General features: G+C 54.2%; 21 protein-coding genes across 32 annotated transcripts; 6 read left to right on the top strand and 15 right to left on the bottom strand.

Annotated features, from left to right (window-relative positions):
• Positions 1–200: 200 nt before the first annotated feature.
• KVP18_000511 (uncharacterized protein) lies at positions 201–599 on the bottom strand (the record flags this gene model as incomplete). The annotated part of the gene is made up of 1 exon (XM_067949679.1): positions 201–599. One exon carries the CDS (start codon positions 597–599, stop codon positions 201–203), a length of 399 nt encoding a protein of 132 aa, XP_067814084.1.
• Positions 600–1,445: 846 nt separating this feature from the next.
• On the bottom strand, positions 1,446–2,990 carry KVP18_000531 (uncharacterized protein; the record flags this gene model as incomplete). The annotated part of the gene is made up of 1 exon (XM_067949712.1): positions 1,446–2,990. The coding sequence occupies one exon, from the start codon at positions 2,988–2,990 to the stop codon at positions 1,446–1,448; it is 1,545 nt and encodes a 514-aa protein (XP_067814114.1).
• An 81-nt stretch (positions 2,991–3,071) lies between these two features.
• On the bottom strand, positions 3,072–4,247 carry KVP18_000534 (uncharacterized protein; the record flags this gene model as incomplete). Its single annotated transcript, XM_067949716.1, has 1 exon — positions 3,072–4,247. The coding sequence occupies one exon, from the start codon at positions 4,245–4,247 to the stop codon at positions 3,072–3,074; it is 1,176 nt and encodes a 391-aa protein (XP_067814118.1).
• Positions 4,248–4,331: 84 nt separating this feature from the next.
• On the bottom strand, positions 4,332–5,345 carry KVP18_000530 (uncharacterized protein; the record flags this gene model as incomplete). The annotated part of the gene is made up of 1 exon (XM_067949711.1): positions 4,332–5,345. The coding sequence occupies one exon, from the start codon at positions 5,343–5,345 to the stop codon at positions 4,332–4,334; it is 1,014 nt and encodes a 337-aa protein (XP_067814113.1).
• Positions 5,346–5,393: 48 nt separating this feature from the next.
• KVP18_000536 (uncharacterized protein) lies at positions 5,394–6,776 on the bottom strand (the record flags this gene model as incomplete). 2 transcript variants are annotated; one of them, XM_067949724.1, is made up of 1 exon in its annotated part: positions 5,394–6,776. In XM_067949724.1, the coding sequence occupies one exon, from the start codon at positions 6,774–6,776 to the stop codon at positions 5,394–5,396; it is 1,383 nt and encodes a 460-aa protein (XP_067814121.1). The 2 variants fall into 2 exon arrangements, with proteins under 2 accessions (XP_067814121.1, XP_067814120.1); XM_067949723.1 differs by having other exon boundaries at positions 5,394–6,746.
• A 24-nt stretch (positions 6,777–6,800) lies between these two features.
• KVP18_000519 (uncharacterized protein) lies at positions 6,801–7,700 on the top strand (the record flags this gene model as incomplete). The annotated part of the gene is made up of 1 exon (XM_067949692.1): positions 6,801–7,700. One exon carries the CDS (start codon positions 6,801–6,803, stop codon positions 7,698–7,700), a length of 900 nt encoding a protein of 299 aa, XP_067814096.1.
• Positions 7,701–7,702: 2 nt separating this feature from the next.
• On the bottom strand, positions 7,703–8,460 carry KVP18_005248 (uncharacterized protein; the record flags this gene model as incomplete). Its single annotated transcript, XM_067949647.1, has 3 exons — positions 7,703–7,743; positions 7,772–7,814; positions 7,843–8,460. 3 exons carry the CDS (start codon positions 8,458–8,460, stop codon positions 7,703–7,705), a joined length of 702 nt encoding a protein of 233 aa, XP_067814122.1.
• A 51-nt stretch (positions 8,461–8,511) lies between these two features.
• Positions 8,512–11,432, bottom strand: KVP18_000521 (uncharacterized protein; the record flags this gene model as incomplete). Of its 3 annotated transcripts, XM_067949696.1 has the most annotated exons (2): positions 8,512–9,405; positions 9,492–11,432. In XM_067949696.1, the coding sequence occupies 2 exons, from the start codon at positions 11,430–11,432 to the stop codon at positions 8,512–8,514; spliced, it is 2,835 nt and encodes a 944-aa protein (XP_067814100.1). The 3 variants fall into 3 exon arrangements, with proteins under 3 accessions (XP_067814100.1, XP_067814101.1, XP_067814099.1); XM_067949697.1 differs by lacking the exon at positions 9,492–11,432 and having other exon boundaries at positions 8,512–9,231; XM_067949695.1 differs by lacking the exon at positions 8,512–9,405 and having other exon boundaries at positions 9,462–11,432.
• A 50-nt stretch (positions 11,433–11,482) lies between these two features.
• Positions 11,483–12,344, bottom strand: KVP18_000520 (uncharacterized protein; the record flags this gene model as incomplete). 2 transcript variants are annotated; one of them, XM_067949693.1, is made up of 2 exons in its annotated part: positions 11,483–12,203; positions 12,232–12,344. In XM_067949693.1, the coding sequence occupies 2 exons, from the start codon at positions 12,342–12,344 to the stop codon at positions 11,483–11,485; spliced, it is 834 nt and encodes a 277-aa protein (XP_067814097.1). The 2 variants fall into 2 exon arrangements, with proteins under 2 accessions (XP_067814097.1, XP_067814098.1); XM_067949694.1 differs by lacking the exon at positions 12,232–12,344 and having other exon boundaries at positions 11,483–12,193.
• A 190-nt stretch (positions 12,345–12,534) lies between these two features.
• KVP18_000533 (uncharacterized protein) lies at positions 12,535–13,047 on the bottom strand (the record flags this gene model as incomplete). Its single annotated transcript, XM_067949715.1, has 1 exon — positions 12,535–13,047. The coding sequence occupies one exon, from the start codon at positions 13,045–13,047 to the stop codon at positions 12,535–12,537; it is 513 nt and encodes a 170-aa protein (XP_067814117.1).
• A 271-nt stretch (positions 13,048–13,318) lies between these two features.
• On the top strand, positions 13,319–13,714 carry KVP18_000513 (uncharacterized protein; the record flags this gene model as incomplete). Its single annotated transcript, XM_067949683.1, has 1 exon — positions 13,319–13,714. The coding sequence occupies one exon, from the start codon at positions 13,319–13,321 to the stop codon at positions 13,712–13,714; it is 396 nt and encodes a 131-aa protein (XP_067814088.1).
• A 110-nt stretch (positions 13,715–13,824) lies between these two features.
• KVP18_000514 (uncharacterized protein) lies at positions 13,825–14,457 on the top strand (the record flags this gene model as incomplete). Its single annotated transcript, XM_067949684.1, has 1 exon — positions 13,825–14,457. One exon carries the CDS (start codon positions 13,825–13,827, stop codon positions 14,455–14,457), a length of 633 nt encoding a protein of 210 aa, XP_067814089.1.
• Positions 14,458–14,467: 10 nt separating this feature from the next.
• KVP18_000524 (uncharacterized protein) lies at positions 14,468–15,000 on the bottom strand (the record flags this gene model as incomplete). 3 transcript variants are annotated; one of them, XM_067949700.1, is made up of 2 exons in its annotated part: positions 14,468–14,854; positions 14,881–15,000. In XM_067949700.1, 2 exons carry the CDS (start codon positions 14,998–15,000, stop codon positions 14,468–14,470), a joined length of 507 nt encoding a protein of 168 aa, XP_067814104.1. The 3 variants fall into 3 exon arrangements, with proteins under 3 accessions (XP_067814104.1, XP_067814105.1, XP_067814106.1); XM_067949701.1 differs by lacking the exon at positions 14,881–15,000 and having other exon boundaries at positions 14,468–14,797; XM_067949702.1 differs by having other exon boundaries at positions 14,809–15,000.
• A 170-nt stretch (positions 15,001–15,170) lies between these two features.
• On the top strand, positions 15,171–15,476 carry KVP18_000515 (uncharacterized protein; the record flags this gene model as incomplete). Its single annotated transcript, XM_067949686.1, has 1 exon — positions 15,171–15,476. The coding sequence occupies one exon, from the start codon at positions 15,171–15,173 to the stop codon at positions 15,474–15,476; it is 306 nt and encodes a 101-aa protein (XP_067814090.1).
• An 11-nt stretch (positions 15,477–15,487) lies between these two features.
• On the bottom strand, positions 15,488–16,756 carry KVP18_000517 (uncharacterized protein; the record flags this gene model as incomplete). Of its 3 annotated transcripts, XM_067949690.1 has the most annotated exons (4): positions 15,488–15,816; positions 15,844–16,181; positions 16,208–16,272; positions 16,319–16,756. In XM_067949690.1, the coding sequence occupies 4 exons, from the start codon at positions 16,754–16,756 to the stop codon at positions 15,488–15,490; spliced, it is 1,170 nt and encodes a 389-aa protein (XP_067814094.1). The 3 variants fall into 3 exon arrangements, with proteins under 3 accessions (XP_067814094.1, XP_067814092.1, XP_067814093.1); XM_067949688.1 differs by lacking the exons at positions 16,208–16,272; positions 16,319–16,756 and having other exon boundaries at positions 15,488–16,180; XM_067949689.1 differs by lacking the exons at positions 15,488–15,816; positions 15,844–16,181 and having other exon boundaries at positions 16,253–16,756.
• Positions 16,757–16,779: 23 nt separating this feature from the next.
• On the bottom strand, positions 16,780–18,210 carry KVP18_000528 (uncharacterized protein; the record flags this gene model as incomplete). Its single annotated transcript, XM_067949708.1, has 1 exon — positions 16,780–18,210. One exon carries the CDS (start codon positions 18,208–18,210, stop codon positions 16,780–16,782), a length of 1,431 nt encoding a protein of 476 aa, XP_067814110.1.
• An 88-nt stretch (positions 18,211–18,298) lies between these two features.
• Positions 18,299–19,126, bottom strand: KVP18_000529 (uncharacterized protein; the record flags this gene model as incomplete). 2 transcript variants are annotated; one of them, XM_067949710.1, is made up of 1 exon in its annotated part: positions 18,299–19,126. In XM_067949710.1, the coding sequence occupies one exon, from the start codon at positions 19,124–19,126 to the stop codon at positions 18,299–18,301; it is 828 nt and encodes a 275-aa protein (XP_067814112.1). The 2 variants fall into 2 exon arrangements, with proteins under 2 accessions (XP_067814112.1, XP_067814111.1); XM_067949709.1 differs by having other exon boundaries at positions 18,299–18,910.
• On the top strand, positions 18,963–19,451 carry KVP18_005249 (uncharacterized protein; the record flags this gene model as incomplete). The annotated part of the gene is made up of 1 exon (XM_067949648.1): positions 18,963–19,451. One exon carries the CDS (start codon positions 18,963–18,965, stop codon positions 19,449–19,451), a length of 489 nt encoding a protein of 162 aa, XP_067814123.1.
• Positions 19,452–19,471: 20 nt separating this feature from the next.
• On the bottom strand, positions 19,472–20,128 carry KVP18_000522 (uncharacterized protein; the record flags this gene model as incomplete). The annotated part of the gene is made up of 1 exon (XM_067949698.1): positions 19,472–20,128. The coding sequence occupies one exon, from the start codon at positions 20,126–20,128 to the stop codon at positions 19,472–19,474; it is 657 nt and encodes a 218-aa protein (XP_067814102.1).
• A 32-nt stretch (positions 20,129–20,160) lies between these two features.
• KVP18_000523 (uncharacterized protein) lies at positions 20,161–21,330 on the bottom strand (the record flags this gene model as incomplete). Its single annotated transcript, XM_067949699.1, has 1 exon — positions 20,161–21,330. The coding sequence occupies one exon, from the start codon at positions 21,328–21,330 to the stop codon at positions 20,161–20,163; it is 1,170 nt and encodes a 389-aa protein (XP_067814103.1).
• Positions 21,331–21,764: 434 nt separating this feature from the next.
• Positions 21,765–23,240, top strand: KVP18_000510 (uncharacterized protein; the record flags this gene model as incomplete). 3 transcript variants are annotated; one of them, XM_067949676.1, is made up of 3 exons in its annotated part: positions 21,867–22,111; positions 22,139–22,251; positions 22,279–23,240. In XM_067949676.1, 3 exons carry the CDS (start codon positions 21,867–21,869, stop codon positions 23,238–23,240), a joined length of 1,320 nt encoding a protein of 439 aa, XP_067814081.1. The 3 variants fall into 3 exon arrangements, with proteins under 3 accessions (XP_067814083.1, XP_067814081.1, XP_067814082.1); XM_067949678.1 differs by lacking the exons at positions 22,139–22,251; positions 22,279–23,240 and having other exon boundaries at positions 21,765–22,115; XM_067949677.1 differs by lacking the exons at positions 21,867–22,111; positions 22,139–22,251 and having other exon boundaries at positions 22,317–23,240.
• Positions 23,241–23,302: the final 62 nt, after the last annotated feature.

The following is a 23,302-nucleotide window of genomic DNA, read 5'->3' as shown; positions in this document are numbered from 1 at the left end:
CTGTTGGCAAGACTGATTTTCCCTGCGATGCGTGGGGGGTAAGTTCTTGCTATATAGTGGCGTCTTAATCATTGTGGCTGAGAGGTTGCTAAGCTGATGACTCCTATATATATGGTCCGTTTGTTTTTCTGTTGGGCAAGACAGATGTAGCAGGCCTCTGCCGTGCAATATTTTCCAGCATCAATAACAGTTAACATTCATTAGCGAAAGGGATTCAGATGTTCACGCAGCAGCGTTGGGTTTGGCAATGCCGGGTCGTATAGCAGCTTTTCCGGCTCGAGGGGGTCCGCGAGAGGTATTGGCCCAGCGACGGTGTCGCTGGGCTCTGCAGTAATCTCCAGCGCCATGGGGAAGGCATCGAGCACAACAGAGTCGGTTGATAAGTCAACTACGTACGACATGTCAGAGGGCACGTCGCTTACCGGCGAAGGCAGCGAAGGAGTCGAAGGGGGTGTCCGGCGGAGACAATACTTGGCCACTAAAATTGCGAGGCCTCCAGCGACGAGGGCAGCTAGTATTACAATAGCGAACGATGCCATGACCTCCGCGGCTTGGTTAGTAGTGGACTCTAGTCGGCGAGCGTACTGCAGAGAGCTCATGTATATCTTTTATGAAAATTTCGGAGGTTTTCAGAGGAACAATTCTGGCTGATCAGCGCAGACGTACATAAAAGAACGAGAGTCCTATCCGTGGGGGCACTTCCGTTGGCGTCTGTAGTGGCGGTGCAAGCGACCGCATTTCCCGCACAAGTGCTGGTGCTGCTGCACATCGCCCTTGGATAAGATTGAGGGGGATGGCAGCTCCGCAGTGTGACGAGCCGTTCCGGAAAACTTTACTGCACACAGCGGACAGTTGCGCATGTAGTTTTTGCCCTGGTGCGTGTGAGAGCAAGAACATCCTGCGTCCCCAGAGCTGGATGAGGTTTGGTGGTGGTGGTGCTTCTTGTGGTGGTGCCTGTGGTGGTGATGATGCCGAGTCCAAGATGTTGACGATGGCGAGCTGTTTAAAGTCATGGAGATCACTCACTATTTTTTAGAAGTGGATGAGCTTGAGGAACTCGAATCTTTGTCGGAGTCTTTGGAACAGAAGCACATGTACGTCTTCTTTGGACATCGTTTCAAATGGAATGGTTGCACCTCAACTTTCTCTTTGGAACAGTAGCAGGTGTAAGAATCCCGCTTCTTCCTACCAGGGACGGTAATTCGATAGATCATAGGGCGCCCAGACTTAGGACGGCAACCTCGCTTGTCTTCAGAGCAAGCCGACTCCATCGCTGTGTCCATATATAGATTTTCAATATCTCTTGGAATGACTCAGAGGTCTGCGAGCCACGCACGTCCTGAACTGCCGTCTTACTGGTTCTCGTTCTCCCACCGCCCCACAGACACCAAGACAAAAAGGGCGATTGAAAAGTTCTTCACAGACGATATATTGCAAAACTTAAACTATTCTTTAATCTGCCAGACCAGAAGTCGCTCTACATCGCGGCACTGAGCCACGGCCTTCTCGAAACTGTCAGCAATCAGGTCCACCCGCCCTACGTGAGGAGGAAAGCCGTCACTCCAACAAATAACACGGTCCCCAGCTCTAACCCCAAGGGAGCAGAAGCCTATGTTAGCGTTGGACTCTGCAGCGAGGGCGGCGTCCGCCACCTCCACTACACCCGACTTAGGAGCGAAAAAGTGGAGCGATACTCCAACTAGTCCAGAATACGATACAGGAGGGTTGCATGGGATACCGGCCGCGGCCAGACACTGCTCCAGCAGAAGATCTACGCCGTATATGTTCCTATGGAAGTAGGGGATCGCTCCACCCCCCAAACGAGGATTGACCTCGATCAACATAGGACCAGCGCTGGTCAGCTTCATCTCCACGTGCAGGATTCCTGAGTAACAGCCCATCGTTGTGACAATATCAGTGGCGGCCATCTTCAAACGGGCCGCATCTTCTTGTGAGAGGTTGGTTGGACAGTTGTTGCCGAGTTCTATGTAGTAGGGTTCCTCATAGGGCCAGTCGTCAACGATGTTGCAATAGGCAACTCGTCCCTCACTCATTACGAAGTCAACGTCGACCTCTGGGCCGTCCATGATCGACTCCAGCAACACATTTCTCAACTCGCAGGAGTGTCTGGCAGTATCCTCCACGTCTTCAAACGTGAAGCCCATGAAATCCCCATCCTGATAAGTGACATCTAAAATTCCCATAAGCTCTTCATACTTAACCTGCAAATCCTCCGCCGAGCTGACCTTAGTCACGCCGACCGAGGCGTTGCCAACTGCTGGCTTAAGGATGGCTGGAAGCCCCACAACTTCAGCAGCTTGGGTCAGCTCGTCGGCTGTGGTGATGGTATAGTTTCGGGGGCATGGAAGCCGATTCGACTCGAGGAAACTCCGCGTGCGACTCTTGTCGTGCGCGATGTCAACGGCTAGAGTGGAGAGGTGGTCGACTCCGAAGGCGTTTGCCACCCTTGCAGCCAATCCTACAGCATCATCCCACAACGTGCACACGCCGGATATACGCCAGCCCGTGTTCTGGCACCACCCCACGATCCCCTCGATGCACTCGCGCGTAATACTTGCTCTCGGGGTCATGTCCACCTCGACATAGCCCTCGATATACTTGTTGGCGAGAAGCCACTCAACTAGGGAGTTATCGGAAGCCTCAATGATAACGGACCGAACTCCGTACTCTCGGAGCATATGGACATAGAGGTGCTTCTTGTCGTCGTAGTTGCCAGCACATACGAAGACGATAACGCGTCCACGAATCAAATCCACCCGCTTGGCCTGTGCCGCCTCCGTAGGATCCCCGAGATAGGGAAACCTTCGTAGGAGGTCTACCGGAGCGTCGACATACCTGTCGAGGGCTCTTACCCTAGCCTGCTCTGGCAACATGTCCAAACTAGCGCATGACTCTGACGGCGCCATAGTGGAGGCAGGGGACGATAGCCCCTTGGCTGCTCGGGGTGAGCTGCTCTGTATGCATTGCATTCTTTGTAATTTTTAAAGGAATGAATAAAAAGTGCAGATGTCGGGATAGATGTGGGGTGCCCAATAGAATCATTGATGACGTCAATCGCTAAACACTTCCGAACTCAACTCGGAATCGGTCTCCTGAGAGTCCGAGGATAGAGAGGACGAGGATACAGAGCTAAAGTCTGGAATGGGCTCTTCAAACTCGTGTTGGGGCTCCAACTGGGCCATATCCGCAGCCTCCTGTTCCGTTTGATCTCTAAAAGCAGCTTCAATAGGACGTCTGTGGGTTCGCGTGGTTGACCCCAGCTTCGCAGAGGCCTTGTCGAAGTGAATGCGATGACCCTGGAGGCCGAAGTACCTGATTGGCTGCTTTACAGGCGCGGTGGAATCTGTGAAGTCCTCCGGCAGCTCCAGGCATAAATACCTTTCTTGGCCCTCCTCCTCCGATGCCCTGGTTACGAAATCACGCAGGAAGGCATACGTGCCAGGCACTGACTCCCTCACATCCGCAGGAGGACGGCGGCCTACATCTCGGGAGTACGCGGAGTAGAGCTTCATGTCTCCTGCGGACTCCCGGCAGGTCAGCAGCACCTGCCTACGGTCCATGTCCCGGGAACCGTGAAAAATACCGTGGCGGTGCCCAACAGACCACGACTCGGCATGCGGTTTCAAATCAAACACCTTCATCGGTTTCAGGTGTGCGAATAAGGGATGGGCCAGGGGGAGGGGGTCGAACGTGGATTGCACATTGTCGGCGGTAGGCGTGAGCTGAGCTCCGTCTTGAGTCACCACTCGCACGGTCTTCGGGCTGTCGGTGGTGCGAGGCGAAGGGACACGAGACGGAACCTCGTCGAAGAAGATGGCTAGGTCCTCCTCATCCAGTGGGACCTCCTCATTGATGCCGAGAGCTGAGAGGTAGGCGTCGGAGAACGTCCCGGTAGAAGGATACTCCTCCAGGAGATGGATCAGAGCTGCTTGCTGGGTCTGCTGACCCACGACTCCAGGCATCAAGCCAGTCAATGCTAACAGACTGGGCGTCGTGAAGCTGCGGATGGGGGAGTACTCCACAGATCTGTTGACGTCGAGTTTGTGTTCCAGCAGCAGCGGCTTTACCTGGCCAATGTTCTCCTCCGTCCGCATTCGGAGTCTGGAAGACGCAAGAAAGCCGTCAGAGCGCTGTCCTCGGAGGTAAGTGGGAGTAGTCGCCGCCTTGTATGTCTTTAGGACTCTGGACAGCTGTTGCTTTATACGTGCAGCATTGGGTTCGCCCATTAATCGGCATTTTTTCCAAAGATCTCTGAAGATTATCAATAAACAACTGTGAAATAAATGATTTTGCCAACTATAAGTCCGAATCTACTTCGCGAAAGGATCGTAAGAAGATTCAGACTCCTCCACATCCGCACTAACGGTGAAGGTCTGCTCGAACTTATGTGTTGCCGCCCGCCGAAGCGTGATGGCCTTTTGAAGTTCGTTGGCGATACCTCCGTCTCCCACACCGGGACAGGGGACAGCGTTGGCAATGGTGCTACCCAGTCTGTGGCCTCTTCGGTGGATTGCGATGGCAGTAAGGCCTTTTGGGGACTCGGAATCGTGATCGTTCAGTTCATCTTGGGCATCCGCGAAGCCTAATCGTTTTGGCGCCTTAAGGATGGACTTAGGTGAATCCTGATTAAGAGGAGCTGGATTTGCCGGTGGCCAGGGCAGCGCAGAGCATGCCTTGTCCAGCATCTTCGGGGATGCAGCCGCTGCGGGCTTATGACCACTAGCCTTCTTTTGGTCGGCATCGGGGCTAGTACGCGTTATACCGGTGGATATAGTCGCCGGTTCTTTAGCCACCAACCCTTTTGGCTCGTGTCTTGGCTTTGCTGCCTTGTCGTTGGGGTCCGCAGTCGACTTTGGAGCTGACTTTGCGGAGTTTTTCGGGCTTTGATCGGACTTTACATTGGCCTTCGCTACGGGGCTAGACTGAGAGCCCTTAGCGTTTGCATGATTCCCTTTCGGAGAGGCATCCATACTAGTTGCATGATTCCCTTTCGGAGAGGCATCCCTACTAGTTGCTTGATTCCCTTTCGGAGAGGCATCCCTACTAGTTGCTTGATTCTTTTTCGGAGAGGCATCCCTACTAGTTTCAGGAGCCGCTTTTGGAGAGGCATCCCTACTGGTTGGGCAAGCTGCTTTAGGAGATGCCTCCTCCTCTTTGCTCCCACGTCTGAACCGCGCAAAGACCTTGCTGCCTGAACGAGGCTTCTCGGCAGCCTCTGCAGTCTTGCTCCGGGTCTTGGACTCGGCACGTTCCTTGCTCCTTCCACGCCAGCGAGGCTCCTTTCGTTCGTTTAAATCCGTCTTAGCTGCGGAGTTGTCCACCATTTGACACGTTAATCCATTTTTAGTGAGTCAAATCATGCAAAATACACGTCACCTCTGAGGAGAACAGAACAAAGAACACACGCAAGGACCCTGCAGAGCAGCCATCACACTCTGAGCAGCGCGCTTGCCTTCATCATAGGCGCCGTCGACAGTTCCATTTCGGGCAGCAGAGTGTTCCCCAGCAATGAAAACTTTGGCCTTACCATCCTCAATGCAGTCGAAAACGTCATGCACGTCCACATCCAGCGGGGGCAATGCCCAGCTGCCGTTGAGACGCGGCTCCTGAGAGAAGTTCGTCACAAGCACCTGCATTGGGAGTGGTATCGGTCGAACGAAGAAGGGACGCATCATCACGTACAGATCTTCTTGGATTTCTTCTGGAGACAGCTGTTCCACGGCAACGGAGTCCCTTCCCGAGACGAACACAAGCAGCGCGTTGAAGTCCTGACGGAAGACTTCCAAGGAGCAGATGTTGTCAGTCCAGTTGGCGCTCGGGGGGTTCGGACGCTGCAGCTGCGGCAAGCGCCGAGTCAAAAAGTTGAACGAGGTCATGGGGCCCCACCAGGGCTGGGTGTAGCGCAAGATTATCTTGGTCATCTGGGCCATGCCGAACTGATTAAGCGCCTTCAACCGTTTCGGTTCCACCGGCAACTGGTTGACTAGTCTCTGCAGTTCGTTCAGGGGCACAGCAAGGATGACGTGGTCGGCAGTGCGGTCGACTCCAGTGTTGTCAGTTAGCCAGATCTTGCCGTCTTTAAATCGGATAGATTCTACCGCCCTCTCCATTAAAATGTCCACACCTTGCGCTTTCACCTCCTCCTCCATACGATCGATGACGTGGCTCCAGCCTTTAGGAACCGTCGTAAAGTAGTTACCGTCGATGTCGTCGTCGCAGATGGAGGCCTGATCCAGGTCCACGCAGCCCTCGTCACTCAAACGGTTGCGCTTGCACCAGTCGAAAATCATGTCAAGTTGCAGATCTCGCTCAATACCTTTGACGGCGCACAACGCAGCAAAGGACTCATCCAACGCTCTCCCGAACGCCGAGGATTTCTGGGCCCTCAGGTTTTGGACCTTCACCGCTTCCACAAAGAGCGAAAGACCTAGGTCGACGGTATTCTGATCCAATTTGTGACCATACTCGTCCACGAACACGTGGTCTCGTCGACCAATCATCACCAACGGGTCCGCGCCGAGAGGATTTGAGCTGTCCATCTCGATGTTCCAGCGGGACAACTGTCGATACAGGTCGCTGTCGGTTCCATGCAGCCACGTGGCCCCGTGCTCCACAAACCACCCGTTAAGATGCTGGGTTTTCACACGGCCTCCTAGGCGGTTACTGGATTCCAGAATGGTAACGTCCACGCCATTCAAGTGGAGGGCCGCGCTCAGACCAGCCATTCCGCCTCCCACGACAATCGTCTTGGTCATCCTTGAAAAGGCGCTAATTCAGCGATGGAGCCGTCTCTCTACGAGCGCAACTCTCTGAGCCTGTTCCTAGTAGAGTTCGTGCTGTTCGGCACGGCTGCCTGCCTGGCGACGCACCAGGCCATCCACGCCTTCGGCCGCTTTAACCAGCACAACGTCTACATGTGCACGGGCTCCAGGACGCGGCCTATTTTCTTGTCGCTCGTGGCCGCCTCTCTCGTAACGCGGCTGGTTTTCCTGTGCCTCTCCTTCTTCTATAAGACTACTGGCGGGTTTGCAGTGTGGTTGAGGGTGTTCTGTCGCACGTTTCCGGCTCTGGTGTACTTTTCAGCCTACTCAGTTATCGTGGCATTCTGGGCGGACACCTACTTTCGTAGCCGCCTCGTTGACATGCCTGTCATGGTGCTCTCATCCCTGTTCTACGTAAACATCGCTCTCTACTCAGGCTATTTGAGTGTGGCGGTTGTCACCCTGCTCCACCAATCCTACTTCAGTTTTCGACGAGTGGCCATGCTCTTCGTGGGAGTAGGGAGTTTGACAGTCGCTGCGTTCTGGCTCATTTTTGGCGTACGAGTTAAAAGCCAGCTGGGACCTGCAGTCTCCACTGGACGCTCACGTAACATCTCGCTACGTATGCTCCTGCTTTGCATCATCTGCCCCTCCCTTCTCATCCTGCAGGGCCTTTACAACGTCCTCGTATCCCTCAACGTGGTGCATCGCTACTACCCCCTCTCCGGCGAGATGCGAGCCTGGTGGGACGCGGTGGTCTTCCTTACCTGCGAGTGGGTACCATGCATCGTCATAGTTTTTGTTTTCTGGAGCGGGTCGTCCAAGCGCTATCCAATCGTGGCTCCGCCGCAGCTTATGCGACATGTCGAGCACAGTGAAGTGTTCAAGTACCAACAACGACTCGAAATGGTGCCGTGACCTCATCTCTTGATACCCACGCCGATCTTGGAAGCGTGTAGTGCTGAATGTGAATGGAACGTGACTCCCACTTTGCTGTCTCATCCACAAACCCGACAGAACGAGTACGACGCACTGCGTAATCCACAGAGCCTTTCCTCACCTTTAGAAACGCGTTGACTACTGACAGGTAGAGTCCAGCCTGGTGGAGGTTGATGGTCATGTACAACAGCTTCGATGACTTGATCCAGCAGTTGTCGCTCTTGCTGTCGCACATGAACGTCGAAAATCCCAAAGCCAGCCAGGCCACGTCCACTACCACTGCCAGTGCGTAGATGGTGAGGTAGCTCTTCACGTTGCGGTACATTTTCTTGGTAGTGATGTGGATCTCCGATGTTCCCGGGTACGCAGATGCCGCTGCGAGCGAGGACATGCCATGCCGGTCTCCCTCGATGGCCCAAATGTAGTAGCCACCCAGATAGAACACGAAATTGTAATCGGACCTCACGAGGCAAATGAAGCACGATAGGGTTATCATCACCCAGTGAAGGGCCACTACGGCCCCGCTAATAGTATTGCAGTTCGGCATGTCTTGCACCCGAACCTTAGCATCAGCGTACGGGTCCTCGTCCGTAAACGGCGTCTTAATCTCGACAAGAGGAGGATTCGGCGCCAAGTAGGTTTGGTACACAGGTTGCACTGCTACCTGACCGGATAGCAGCTCCTCACCCTGGAAACCGAGTGTCTGCCCTACGGGAGTGTATGACACAAGGGGTGGCATATTTGCTGATTTGAGCGAGACTGATGCGAAGTGACTACGATCGGAACAAGGTTACGATCGGAACAAGGTTATCTCCTGCTTCTTAAAGTATCGCCTCTCGTCCTCATCCACCAGCACCAAATTTAAATAGTACCGGACGGAAAAGAGGTTGAGTACGTCTTCCATGGAGGGGCCTAGGTCGTAACCACAGAGAAACATCCGGACTGGAATGCTCTCCATCCGTATTGGCGACCCATCCATGATTTCGAACTTGGACACGGTCTCGTGTTCGGTCTTCTTCCCCGAATTCGGCGCCGTCACCGACTCAACTTTCAGTATGTCCAGCTCCATGTGCTTTAGCCGAATCTTAGCTAGGTGAAAAAACACCCTTCCAAGCACGACGTCCTTCACATCGAAGGCAGATTGGTTGTACTCGAAGTCAATATGTAGGCAGTCCTCTATCCCGACTTCCATCTTCAGGTTTTCTGTCTTCTCGGCTCTGGGAGTGGAGTTCCGAACTAGGAAGTCCAGCTCTTTGTTGGTGGCTCCGGTGCTAGCCAGCACCGTTGCCCTGACGAAATATCGAACAGATGCGTGTTTCCCACTGTACGAATCATACGGCTTGTCGATAGCACGAAAGGACCAAGGGTACTGTGTGGTGGTGGTGAGCACTCCAGCAGAACACAACTCCTTGGAAGCACTTACGAAGTCGGTTCTGCGCCCTGTAGTCAGAGCCACACGACCGATGAGCTCCACACGGACCCCGCCATGCTCCACTCGCTTCGACGGCATAGCGCTGACGGTGGTGGTACCCGTTACATCCTCGCCGTCCTGATAGATGAACGCCCGAGGCCCGTTTTTCTCCTTAGTGGACAGAGCAGCACACTTCCGACTGGGATCGTACTGCAAGGCAACCTCGATGTGGCATGACGAGTCGCCCGACAGGAAGGAGAGCTGCGTGACTAGCTGGGTGGATCTCTACCATGAGTCACTCCAAATTCTGATTTGCCGGCCGGTTTCTATCAGTTGTTGTAGCACGGCGTAAAACACACAGTGGGCTCTTCCGATGGTTCTAGTAGGCGCGCAAACACGAACATGGCTCGATTCTGTAACTGCACGGACCAGATCCGCAGTCTTTTATTAGCCCGAAGCAGCACTGGTCTCGTGCAGGAAAACGAAAATGGATCCCAAAACCTGTATCCCCAGTACACGACATCAGAGCAGTTACGAAACGTCACCGCGGTGCCAGTCCCGCTGGAATAGATACAGCGTATCTTTGCGCTGCAGGGGATCGGAACGGGTACAAGCAGCGCTCCCGTGTTTTCGCAGCCCAGCTGACCTGTGAAGTTCTCGCCACAGGTCCAGACACCGTCGGCGATCAGCACGGAGTGGTGTGCGCCCGCGCTGATGTGTGATATGCGATTGGAAGCGACAGGAAACAACTGCCTCAACGATATTCTCTGTGGTTCGCTGACGCTGTCTCTGTGTTTCCCGTCTGCCAGCCGACCGAACAACCCGCAACCCCAGGTGTAAATTGCATCCCGGTCGCCCCGAAGTGCGATGACATGATGCAGCCCCGCCGCAATATCCACTACGGGGTCCAGAATGCCTGGTACGAGTTGGGGCTCCACCGCGCTGGGAATATGGGCCAGTCCTAACGCTCCGTATGGTGACGACCCAAACGTTAAAACTTGACCGAGCCCGGTTCGCAGCACCACGAAATCCTGGCCACACGCGACCTGGACTACTCCTCCACCGCCGTCCAGACACCGCCACATGGGAAGTCTAAAGGCTGCGGGGGGGGCCTCGTTGGCTCTCACATGTGCGAAGTACTCTTCTTCACGCCGGATGCGAGCTTGGACTATAGCGCGTCTCGCGAGAATGCGGCGCTCAGTCAACGTGTGCCTGACGCGGCGCTGGCGGAAGCCTCGGTGCCGAGGGCGCATCTGGCACCGGTGTTCCTCGGAGCTGGATAGTGGCATGCGGGGTGTGCGGACTTCGACATCCAGTGAGCGGTCTACCAGTGTGGAGTCGTCTGGGAGGCGGTACTTGATTTCAGGTTTGCTCTTTGTGAAGGGTTCGTAGACGTAAACGTCTCGGGTGAACGGCCGAGGCGTGAGGGGGGGCTCCCTCCTATACGAGTCGCAACTCATATCCGTGAACTCCGAAGACGAAGAGTCACTGGTCGTGCAGCTTTCGGACTCGGAGTCAGATTCCTCCTCACTGAAGCTCTTCTGGGTTGATGACTCCGTGGATAATTCCTGTGTGCACCCCGAGACGTCCTCCTTGGAGCAGGCAGCTGCGTCTTCTGCCCGCCTGCCTGAGGCAGGCCCACCACCGCCCTCCATGGCAGTCATAGACGACGGATTCGTTCTCACAACGCGAGGACGCATGGCCTCGTGGAATTTGTTCCCGTAGTAGGCAGGCAGGTCAGACGGAGCTAACAAGAACCGCACACCGACCGAGTGGCTCTGCCGTCTCTGCCAGCGAACAGGAATGTTTAAGAAATCTTTGGACGGTAGATATTCGGCCCAGGAGTAGTGGTGCAGCACGGGCTCAGCACTGGCCTCCGAACCTGTCGCCGAGGACTTGCGGCGCCTTTTGGAGGGGGCATTCGCGAACAAGTCATGCCACCCCTCGCTGTGCCAGACAAAAACCCTTCCCGCCCCTGTGGCAGTGATGATGTTCTCGTGGTGGTGCTTGGTCTCGTCGATACCCAAAACACCCTGGGACCGCATCAGGGTCTCCAGCCGAAAGTCAACGACGTCCTTGTCGATGTTAATATCTACTGTTCGGTACATTCCGTTGGCCACTTGAACGAATACGTTGGGAGAGTCAGTCGCAAAGGCTGTGCCCAATGGCACGACAGAGCAGGCTGCCTTCAATATGGCTGTGTCAGTGATACACTCGAGGTCACACTCCTTGGACCCTGCAGGGACTGTAGATACGCCAAGGTTGATTTCGGAGTGCTCACCCACCTTGACACACAGCATTTGCCAATTTCACGCAGGATTATGTGGACATTACTCAGTCTTCCATCATGTTAAGGACAATACTGCCGATATGCTGGGACCGGCACAGTGCAGAGCCCCAAAATGCGCTCGCAGGTTTCCTCGATATCTGACCACGTCGTGTCGAATATTTCGGGCCACCCAGTCTCCGGCGTTAGCCCGATTCCGCGGTCGTTGAGCGCTAGACAGAGGGCTGCGGCGGCCAGCACCGGCGCCGCCTTTTCCACACACAGTGAAGTGCGCATGCTGTCGTTGAGAAAGCCCCAAGCCTTCTGCGCGATTCGGTTATGGGTGTCACTGCTGATGGAAGCGCAGTGCCCACATATCACATGCACGTACTGGAGCAGGTAGGAATGTGGGTAAATCAGCGCAGCCGCCAATAGGAACCCTGTGTCCCGCAAAAGGTAGCGCTCTGCTCGGATTACGCGCTTTCGGTAGTCGCTTTCCGCTGCAGGGGCGGGCCACCGCATTGCAGCCACGTGGGCATGTGAGGGTTCGAGGACGCCTAGCGTCTCCATCTCCGACAGAAAAAAAGATACAGCTAAGATGTCCGTGATTTTGCGGACGTCCTCTTCGATCTTGCCGACCAGGAGTAGACATGCCTGTTGTAAAGACGACCCTGTGTTTACATCGACGACAACTCGAACATCAAATTCGGTGAGGGATCTGTTGTAATAGAAACGGTGCAGTGCCATTTCGCTCCCCACCACCGTCATCGGCTGCAACTGCAGCATCACTCCCATCCGTTGGATTCTGTGCCGTACGCGACTCGCCGTCTCACCTATCGCACGCGTATGCCCTTTGCGCGTGTTCTTCGACGTAGGTGATGCCAACATGCAGCGATGGAGACGACTCCACGACCTCAGGTGGGAGTCTAGTGCGGTTTCCTAACATGTAAAGGAGGAATTTGGCTGCTTAGGACTGAAGTTGTGTGCAGAGACTGCGGTTTCTTAGCGTGTAATGGTTTAGTGTGTCGCTTAAGGGGACTATGGCGGACGTTCCGTCTTCCTAGCATGTAATGGGAGAAATTGGTCACTAAGGCTACACGTTTTGTGTGACGGGAGCGCATCTACAAAAAAGTGCGTCATTGCGAAGGGAGGAGGTCATTCTGGTCCTCGACCAGCCCCGCTGAGTGCAGCAACAGGTCCTCAGGCAGCAGTGATGGACCACGTTCGTCTATGTAAGTTTCGGTCCTTGGTATCTTCCGAGGTGGTTCTGGTAGTTGACAGAGAGGACACAACCAGTGTTCCATCTTGTCGGCCTTCGCCTGGGTCAGACCCACGCACCGCATGTGGAACCACTTGGTGCAGGAATCACACTGGATCGATCCCACGTCCAAATCGCAGGCCAGACAGAAATACCGCTCGTCAGGATGCTCAGGATTGACAGTTAGGTTCTTTTGTATTGTGGCTGCGATGTCGGCGTTCGACCTCGCAATTGGGGGCTGTCGTCGACTCCCCTTTCTCGTCTCAGATATGTTCTCGCACTGTGAGCAGATGAGGTCATCAGACATCGTATCCATGGGTCTGAACTCTCCGCAGGATACACATCGTCTAGATTTCTTGTTGTCGTCTTTAGATCGCTTCCGTAGGGACATGAGAAGAAATAGTTGGTTTTTCTGAGGGTGCATCTCATGCACACGCAACTGAAGATCAGATTTGGTCTCATTCTGTAGCTCGTGATACCCGCTGCCCGTAGCGCTGCTTTTTTGCTCATATGATCTGACCGCTGACACCCAGCACCGGCGCGGCCAAAAGAGGCGTTCATATGAAAGCTGCGCCGTTGCCTCATCTGCTCACGTTCTCTTTCCACAATGGGTAACAGAGGTAGTTCTACGTGAGATGCATAAACAATCTTTTACTGCATCGATGGTCGAAAAGCGCCGTACGCCTATCTTCACTGACGAAGACTACGCTTGTGACATCCGCAGAAGGGTGTACGTCGACGAGGCGGAGCGTTATATGGAACGGCCCACAGGCAGCACGCCAATCATTGGAGATCAACTCTTCCGTCGGAATCTTCGAGCTGCCGGGCCCTGCCAGCATTACGTCATGTACTGGTTGGGGGCAGGCCAGCTGTACTCCGTGTCGAGAGTGGCGCATGACGATCTTCCAACTCACCCGCTTGCCCGAGACGAACTCCCGCCAGGCGAGATTCTGGAGGAGTATGAGGTGCCATACTGCAGCTACTACCGCTTGGAGAAGGCTGTCAGAACGGAGGGGAACGCGCTGGACATCACGGAGGCGGCCACTCCGATCCCCTGACTGTGCTGTCGTGACTCTGTTGTCAATCTCTTGGCTGTGTTGTCGTGACTGTCTTGTCGTGACTATGTTGTCAATCCCTTGACTGTGTAGCGTAAAAGGCTCAATTTTGGATGCCGAAAAAGAAGGCTGCCCCCGCACCGAAAAAGGCAGAGGCCGCTAAGAAGGTGAAGAAGACTGGAGTAAACGGAAAGCTTGCTGACCCCATCAAGGAGTGGACTTCCCAGGTTAACCAACTGGAGAAGGTCGCCTTGACGCTGGTAGCACAAGAATGTGTAGCCCGAGCCCCGGCGCCAAACGATGTTGCACTTGGGCTTGATGTGGTTGATTCTCTTCTCAAGGCCCAGCGCATCCTGAAGAGCGGGGAATTCGTGGAGGGCGCTGACGAGAGTATCATGACACCTGGGACCACTTGGTGCATGGAGAGGGCGAGAAGCGTGGCGCAACTGGTGACACTGGAGGATAGGGACACTATCCGTAGGATTCTGTTGACGCTGTCACCGGATGAGGTCAAAGTCGTCACCGAAATGTTTTTCAACCCCCATTTATCCGTGCCTTCCTATGTCCCACCGCGTTGGGTTCGGAGCTGGCATCGTTGGATTCAGGAACTCCTCTTCCTTAGAACACAAAACGAGCCTTTTGATGTGCCTCCTGAGTGGCTCGCACTCGCCGAAGAGAGATCACGCAGCATGGATGAGTGTCGCAAGCTTCAAGCGAAGCTCCAGTGTCTTCTCCTGAATTTCTGACTCTTTTTCGTCAAAAGTAATTTATAGGCAACGATATCAGCTGCTGTGCCAACTGTTGCGGCACGCTCTCTGAGGAGAACACGGCCAGAGTCTTTGGTACTTTGGATCGTAGACGTCGGGCTGATCTTTGCTTCTCTGGTAACTTTCGGGAGCGGTCATCCATGTTACCAGATAAGAACGTTCCAGGCAACTGAGCTGGCTCCCCGTAGTCCGAGAGACCGGATAGCGCCCTGCTCTGCTGGAATGCATTCATTGCAAGCTGAGCAGTCTCATCATGTCGTCTGGCCATGCCCTTCAGAATGTCATCGGCGGAGCTCTGATAAAAGTCCAGATCCTTCATGATATCGCGTTTCAGCTCGCGACGACGTTTGAACTCTTCTTCCTCCAACGGGAGGTTCTGTTTTCACCTTGACACGGACCTACTATGTCTTTGTGATAGAAATGAACGTTGACGGACGGCAAGGGTGCATCGTCTGAGTCCTCACCCATCTGTTTGGGCCAACTCATGCCCTGACCCGTCTTCTTGACCTTCTGGTTCTTCATGATAAAGTTTTCATTTCCTGGTCTGTTCGGATGCATGCATCTACTTGAGACGAACAAGAGAAACCACTTGCAATGCATTATATATTGCCGGAAGAGACGTATGATGTATTCGCAGTGTTGCCGGCGAAAATCCAGCAATAAATCCCGCGGATCGTAACTTTTGTTTGTGGATGCTGCGAAACCCTCTTCCGTTTGAGGCGCCTGTCCTAGTCGAGCGGCAAACGCCGCTCATTCCAATCTTCGAATCCACGCGGCGGAAGCGAGGTTTCGAGGAGACTGCACCGACGCAGTACGACAATCCCGTGCCTGAGCACAAAAAAAGAACTCTGATTTCTGACTCCTCGTTTGCCAATGAGCTCATGTTCCCGCCTGTGCGCGTGTCCCTACCCCTCCGGAAGGAGAAGTTCTATGCGGATTCTGGTTGCTACGGATGGTGTCAGCCAATTGAAGCCCAGCTATTTACTTCGTCTCGTTGATGTACAAGTGTTTACAGGCATGGATTTGCCTGCGTTACGCTGTAGACAAACTCCAGCAAAGCCTCCAACTCCACCTCACTCTTTATTGCGACTCGCAGCATGCCATCTGAATGTAACTCAACCAACTTTTCTTGTAGCCGCGAGGAGAGTGCTTTAGTTTCTTTAGTGACCGCCTCTATTGATTGGGCGGTCCTGGCTTTTGCTTTCAGCTGATTTGCTCCAAGTACAATACTTTTTTCTATGAAATCCCAGTCAGCCAGGTTTGGGATCGGAATTGGGGTAGCCAGCCGCACCCACTCCTCGTGGTCCACCAGAGATAACGGGCTCTTTGGTGAACCAACTGTGTGTGAATGTGGTATATACTCACTGATTCTTAAGAGATCCCTCTCAATGTCAGTCTCAGGGATCACGACATCTGAGCTGTCCGTCTCGTACTCATTTAGAATCCTTTGTCTGATTTCTCGGTCATACGAGATGACTTCCTGATGGACTCGGCTGGCCTCTTTGATGCCTTTGTCGCGTATTCTACTGATTCGGTTGATAGCTGCAGCGCGGCAGTTCTGCAAGGTGCTCTGAGTGGACTCGTGCTGCGCAAGCGCTTTCTTGAGACCGCTGGTGAGATGAAGATTCTCGTTCTCCATTTGTCGACACTTTTGTTGGTGACTAGCCTGCAATGCAGCCACGCAGGATTCCAGCGTGGACATTCTGTTTCGACGACACCTTTCACTCACTGCAGCCTCTTGAGGTCAAGCTGCGCCTTCACCTCGCAGAATTCCCTAGTGCTGTTTATGTGTTCCTGTGTGACATCGCTCCTTCGCTCCTACATCCAATGCGTTTCTCACATTTTCAGGTACAGACGAGCACTGCTCGAGCAACTGCAGCTCCCGCGAGCGTGTGTCCGTCTTCCTCTTGTGAAGGGCCGCGCCTAGCGCCTCGACCTGCGCAGCGGCCTTGTGGGCCTCGCATAAGGCCAGGTTCGCAAAATGATGGGGCAGCGCCTTCAGCAGCGTAGTCGTCTTGTAAATTGCGTCGTGGAGCACGTCTCGCCGCTCCTGAGAGGCGGCGTCGTCAATATCGTCGATCTGTGCCACGAAGTCTCTGGTAGCCTCAACGATTGCCGCGGACCACGCCTCGCCTAGTTGATTTAGCTCCACTTGACAGCCGTCCAAAAGGTGAGTTAGATCACTGCCCCACGCGGCCTCTACTGCACGTACGGCATCTGATTCAGCCTGAAGCACTCTGGCTTCAGCTATTTCTCGCAAGCTTTCCGATTCATTCATCAAAAAGAATTTTAATTCTTTGACTACATTACGGGATGCGAACTCCAGAGACACGACGTCACGGGATTTTTCAAAAACAGCGTCTGGTCGATTTCCTGCCGGCGAGTGTTGAAGACATGTAGCTTGCCCTCCATGCTGGAGGCAAGCAGGTGGCACCCGTCCTCATGCACATGCACGGCCTCTGGCGTGCCCACTATTCCGCGGTAGGACTTCATCATCTGGAACTCAAAGTGAGTGTTCGGCTCGTTGAACATTATTTCACCAGCGCCGCAGTCCAGGCTGTGCAGCTTCCGTGCCACTTTTCTCCTTTTCGACAGTTGTGTATTGGGGTCTCTTTCGTATATTCTATGCCGGAAGGGCTCGTCAAGTCGGCGAAGGTCGTACCTGTACAGCATGCCGTGGGTATCGGCCACAACCACGCCCATGTCGTCACAGCCAGTCTTGCGTTTGAGCAGTCGGAAGGCCGGCGAGGCTTCCTCTTCGGATCCCTGGTGCACCCAGGGAGGTCGAGTGGCGATACTGCTGATCGGCCTGTTTTCTATGGTGCCTTGACAGCCCATCACAGGATACTTCGGAACGCGGATGTCGTAAAGACGCAGGGAACCCTCCCTGTTGCCGGTCAGAAACAACTCGGGGCCTAAAGCACCCGCAAAGTTTAACGCTGTCACGTCGATGTCGGTTACGTAGTTGAGCTTGTTAGGCCGCACGTTTCGCGCTGCATACAGGCATCGGCCCTCCTTGAGGTCGAAGAGCTTGACATCGTTCTCCTCGCCACCAGTCAAGAGGCGTCCCGCCGTCGTCCATTCATCCAGACAAGCCTTAGTGACAGGGCCCATTGTGCGGTATCCAGTGACGAACCAGGATTTCTTCTTCTTGGAAGCGTTGGAGACCTCCAGGGACTCTGACCAATCCACCTGCACCTTCTCCTTCTCGGGGTTGATGAGTCTCAGAGACTTTTTCGTTCGATTCTTCATTCGCTTCCCGCAGTCGATTTCAGAGAACCATTGAGGGTCCAGAACTGATGTCGACTCCTCCATGGTCATCCATGAGTCCTTTGTCGGCACCTTCCACTGGCCTCGCCAGTCCACAATGGCAATCTCGCCTAGAGCCCCCACAGACACCAGACCAGACTTCGCGTTCATCGCTCGGGCGAGGGAGCTGACGTAGACGCATGCTGATGGCAGCCGAAACTGTCGTATCGGCTGCAGTTCAAACTTGGATTCCGCTCCTTCGGCCAGCTCGAAGGCCTGGACGATTCCATTCGCCCTTCCAACCGTCACCTCGTCTTCGGCTTGACAAAAGGCAGAACTCTCGCCTTCCATGTGTCGGCCAGTCCATGCCATGGTGTTGATGCCACGTTCGGGGTGGACGTCGCTGATGTGGCGTCGTACTAGTCGCTTTTCGAAGTCGACGACCTTGAGTTGCCCGTGGTCGTCGCCTGTGACCGCCCTCATGCGAAATTCGTCGATTCCAGGGCTGATTCTATCATCTACATGCACATCATCACAAGGTCGAACGGATTGTGGTTGACGAGGAGTGGCCCTACGAGTGGTTAGTCTCCTCCTCAAAGCACTTTAGCTTGAATCGCGATACTGCCGCCACCATCCCTGCAGTGGCTGGGTCGACTCCGACGTCCAGCAGCAAGTCCCCGAAGGACACTGCGCGAATGCCAACTCCTGGGGGCAGACAGAGCGAGCACTCCACCGGCAGCACGACCTGGTAGACCTGCATACATTCCTTGGGCCTCGAAACATGGATGGGCAGGTATGGCAGCAGGGGACTGTCTATGTCAGTCCGCCAGAACACGCCAACCAGAGCTCCGACAGTCGCCTCTGCGTCTGTAGAGCTGACGACGAGCTTGGCGAGTTTGTTAGATAGGGTGGTGACTGGTTCCTCCCATGACTTCACCTTGCCGGACAAAAAACCAGTAGCTCTCGTCTCCGTGTCTTCCAGCAGCAGTAAATGAGGTGCGTTCCCTCTGTGAGCCAGCAGAGCTGCTCCCACGCTATAGCGCATGCCCTTGGAGATGTAGCTCGCAGTTCTCTGCCGTAGAGCCTCCTTCGAAAGCACAGGCTTTGTGGCCGCGTCCGGCTTCACCATCGCGTGGTAGGCTTCCACAGGGTAGACCTTCCATCCAAGTTCTTCCTGTGACATCGAGCTTTTCGTGATTTTGTGTGGGCATGAGTAGGAAAAGTTCATTCTCAGAATGTCGGGCAGCAAAGGCAAACTCGGCTGCGCGGTAACAGATCGTTCGACGCTCTCTACTAGGGCGGGACTTACCTTCCCCGTCGCCCGTGTTCGTAAGCTGATGCGCGACGGAAAATTCGCACGCCGCATTTCACCGAGTTCCGCTGTGGCTGTAGCGGCCATCCTAGAGTACATGGTCTGCGAGCTGGCACAGGTGAGTGGCGACGCCGTAAAACAGAACTCTATGCACAAGCTTACTCCCCGTGCAGTAGAGCTGGGCATCCGAAGCGACGATGAGTTCGCTCGCTACCTGGCCAATGTCTCTATTGCGCGATCTGGAGTTGTGGGTGCTCTGACAGCCAAAAAGGCGAAGTCAGGGAATTCATCGAGGAAGTCAGGGAAATTATCTAAGAAATCGGGGAAGTCAGGGAAATCGACAAAGACTTCCAAAAAGAGAAACGATATTGATCATGAATCCGAAGAGGGTTTAGAATCACAACTTTACTGAGTCAACTAATACCAGAAACACTAAAGCAAACTAATGTTCTTGAGTGAATCTCCCATGCCCATATCCACACGCGAGTGAGCAATGTCACTGTCGAGGTCAGAATCACAATCCTCACGAGGCCACCGGTTGATGGGGTCCAACCGGTTCATGGAAGCGGCGAAGTCCAACAGCTGCTCTTGGTACTCTGGAACTTGGATTATCCAGCCACACCGATCTCGCGTGTGCTCGATTGCGTCGAGCAACAACCAGTTTTCGTTCTTGATGAGGTACCCAATTACCATGGCAGCTGCTTTGTTCACGCCGCAAGCACAGCAGACGAGAGTCTTACCGCCCTTTTCGTTCACGCTCGTGATGACATCCTCCACAGTGGGAAACGCATCACGCATGATAGTCGCCTCAAACACCGGCACATGATGAACCTTAAGCGTGGTCTGCTGGTCCTCGAAGAGATTGTTTACGCATAGGAGCACCACATCGGTGATGCCCTTCTGGACCAAGGAGCCTTCGTCCACCAAGTGAGGAACGGTGCCCCAGAATAAGCTAGGGAGCAGCTGTACTGGGGCCTTTGGCGCAGCGAGCTTTGCGGGCTCCACGTAAGAGGCCTCACGCCCAGTGACGGTGAGGTGGACGGCATTGAGCCAGCCAGCCCGTTGAATGTCTGTTAGGTTAGCGGTCATCACGTAAGAATTGCCAATTTTCACTGTCTCATTCACCTCATACGATAGTAAAGCGTTTCGGAGTCGTTCATGATTTCTCCTTTGAAGTCGTAGTGCAGTTTGATGTCCAAATCTCGAGGGTTTCGGTCATTCTTCCTGACGCACATGACTCCGGCGACGGACTCCCCAGTCTTAATCTTCAGGCTGTTGTTGAGGTACAGTACGGACTGCTTCCAGTGTGTGTACTGTCCATAAGGACTGGTCGTAAACACCAGAGGTCGGTGGCATGCCGAGAAGCAGCAGTCAAACCAAACCACCAGGGCATGAACGAAGTCGTTGCGCTGGGCCCGAATCTCGAAGGCCGAGGTGAACTCGAGTTGGTCCGTTGTGACGGTGTTCAGATCGATATCCAAGACGCAGCAGCTGTCAGTGGACAGCGCAGTCTTCTCGACGGTGTCCACAAGCGGCTCCTCTACCACGCAGCGCTTCATGCACCCGTAGTCGAACCCATAAACGTCATCCCAGAACTCCAGTTTTTCTCTCTTGTACTCCCCGTCTTCGATGGCTGCCACATGTAATGTAGCGCGGTCTGGGAAGAGCAGCCCGCCTTGGCGAAGCCATTTGTCCCTGCAGAAGATGACGGTGTCCAGCATCGATTCGTACAGCAGAAAGTAGCCCATCCACTCAGACACTATGATGTCCACGAACTCGCCGGTCTCGCCTAGCTCGCGAGCAATCTCACTCAAGTCGACTTCCTCCGCCTTGCCCTTCACCACGACAATCTTCTCAGAAAAACCGTTGTCCTTTATGATTCGCTCAGCGAGCTCCGAGATCTCCGAGCACTCAAGAGCGATCACTTTCTTGGCGCCCGCTTTAGCGGCGAACATTGAAAGAATACCCGTCCCGGCGCCAACGTCCAGCACGATTTTGTCCTTGAAGAGGTGGCTGTTGTCGAGGATGGCCTTCCGGTAGGCTCCGGTGCGCACGCTGTCCTTGAGCATCTCTTCGTGAATTCCGAAGTGACTGTAGGAGTTGAAGTAGTAGTCCGAGCCTGATATGTCCTCTTGCGCCATGCTTTCCCAGGCTTTGCCGAAGTCAGCCAACAGCTGGGCGTCGTTGTTGCTGCCCAGTTCGTGTGTCTTGACGGGGGTTATTGGGCCGCCGAAGCCCAGGGCAGAGACTCCATATGAGTGGGCTGATGCGTCAACAACCATTATGGGCATTTTCACGCAGCAAGTGCCGGCACATTCACCAGCAGTCTGCAAGGCAATCGCTGCTCACCAAAAGCAGCCAACGTTCTGATGTCAGCAGCATAGACACGCATCAGTTGTTATGCGATGTCCTGAATGGGTGCTCACCAAAAGCAGCCAACGTTCTGATGTCAGCAGCATAGACACGCATCAAGGACAGCCACAAGGAAACAGCTGCCACAAGGACAGCTCGCGCTTGTATTCTACCACAATCCCATTCGTCAGCAAACCACTCGACACCCCGTTTATTGCGGAAACTACACTGCACTATATTCGTGATAGCGTGATGATAGTATAATGGTTGTGTAGGGACAACGCCACAGTGGACAAGTGTCGCGAAGTGACTGCAGAAATCGCCCCTATCGATTGCGTCCTGTGAAACAATCACCTGTTGCGGATACCAAAAGATGCGGTCCCGAGACCCTCCAGTTATGTGGGGTCACCGCAACTCTCCGACAGACCCCTCTGTCACCGGTGCTTGGGCTGGCTTAGCAAATGAAATCCCCGAGATGTCCCGATCCTCAAGCCTCCAGTCCGTTTCCGTCAATTGGTTGGGTGAGCCACCTAGGCCCATGCGCATAGGGCTCATGGAGGATGTCGACGTCTTTTCTCGGTTGAGGTCCTTCCATGCCTGTCTACTCACTTTGAAACAGCTTGACCATGTCACCAATCCCTACGCTTGGGGAAGATTTGCTTGCCGCCGCATTCACTCAGGCTACTTCACGTTTCAAAAGCCCATAGAGATGCTGTCAGCGTGAGTGCCTGGAAGTAGGTTAAACAGTGACCAGTCCAGACTGGGTTTGCTGGTTTGGCGGATGCTCCAGTCACAAGATCCTCAGCCTTTTAGTTCACCGACAGCTCAAGAGTGCTATCAGCTGGTGCTGAACTCCGTTAGTGAGTGACAGTTCTTGGCCATAACAGCATGGAACAGCGCAGTGTCTGACTGGAAGATCGACGAGATGGCCATGGGCCCGTGTGTTAAAGTCCCCACCTCCTTGCACACCTACAAGTCGAAGGTAGTCACGAGCAACCTTCTCGGGTTCCCCGAGGATCCCTCCCTGCACGTATTCGACACCAAGGATGAAACGCGGTCGGCGTTCAACCCCATACAATCCATATCGGTCCCTGGGTTGATTGGTGAAGAACGCTGCACAGCTCGTTCGGAGATTTGGGACACCGCCTTCGTAGAAGGGGAGCACGTCATGGCAGGTGGAGGCTGCCTCCTACTCCTGAGCATCGAGAGAGGCCTGCTGGCTTGGCAGCCCTCTGCAGCTGTTAAGCCAAAACTGTCCAAGATGGTGATGTTGAGCCACAACACACTGCTCTCTGGTCACTCTGACGGTTCCTTGAGAGTGTGGGACACTCGATGCCCGACCTGGTGTGACCAGGCGGAGGCGGTAGGGGCGCCTAGGCAAGTAGCCAGCCTCAAGAAGGTGAACTCCAACGTCTGCCTTCTGAGGACCGTAGAAAACAAGGTCATGAGCTTCGACATACGTAAGCCTGTGCATTCCTCCTCCCAGTTGCCTCTGCGGATGTACATGGTGGCGGAATCTCTGACCAAGCCGGTAATCTCGCAAGAGCTGTCAGTCGACGCTCAAGGTGCCGCATTTTTCCTTCCAGACAGCCAACAGGCCGTAGTCGTTGACATTTCCTCCGGCTCACTCTTGAAGCACATCAGATTAGAGAACACTGACGGTTCGAGCTCCAACCCTGTGGTCTTCCAGTGTCCTCCACATCTCCTTAGGTTGGTGGAAGCTCGGGAACCTCCAAACACGTCAGTGGGCTCATTTCTGTTGGCGTCAGCAAGAGAAATAGCGGCGTTGGCTACTCAGTCTTCTGCCTTTATCTGGTTCATAAAGGACTTCGGTTTTATGTACCTGTGACATAGGCACAGATCAAATCTCAGACTCTGAATGGAAAAGCTGACTAACGAATTTGTGCTCAG

Source organism: the organism of the source record quoted next (genome assembly GCF_019968955.1).
Source record: "MAG: Porospora cf. gigantea A chromosome Unknown PgA_NODE_102_length_40447_cov_363.708, whole genome shotgun sequence".
Classification (NCBI taxonomy): domain Eukaryota; phylum Apicomplexa; class Conoidasida; order Eugregarinorida; family Porosporidae; genus Porospora; species Porospora cf. gigantea A.
This window is presented reverse-complemented; position numbering and strand designations above follow the sequence as displayed.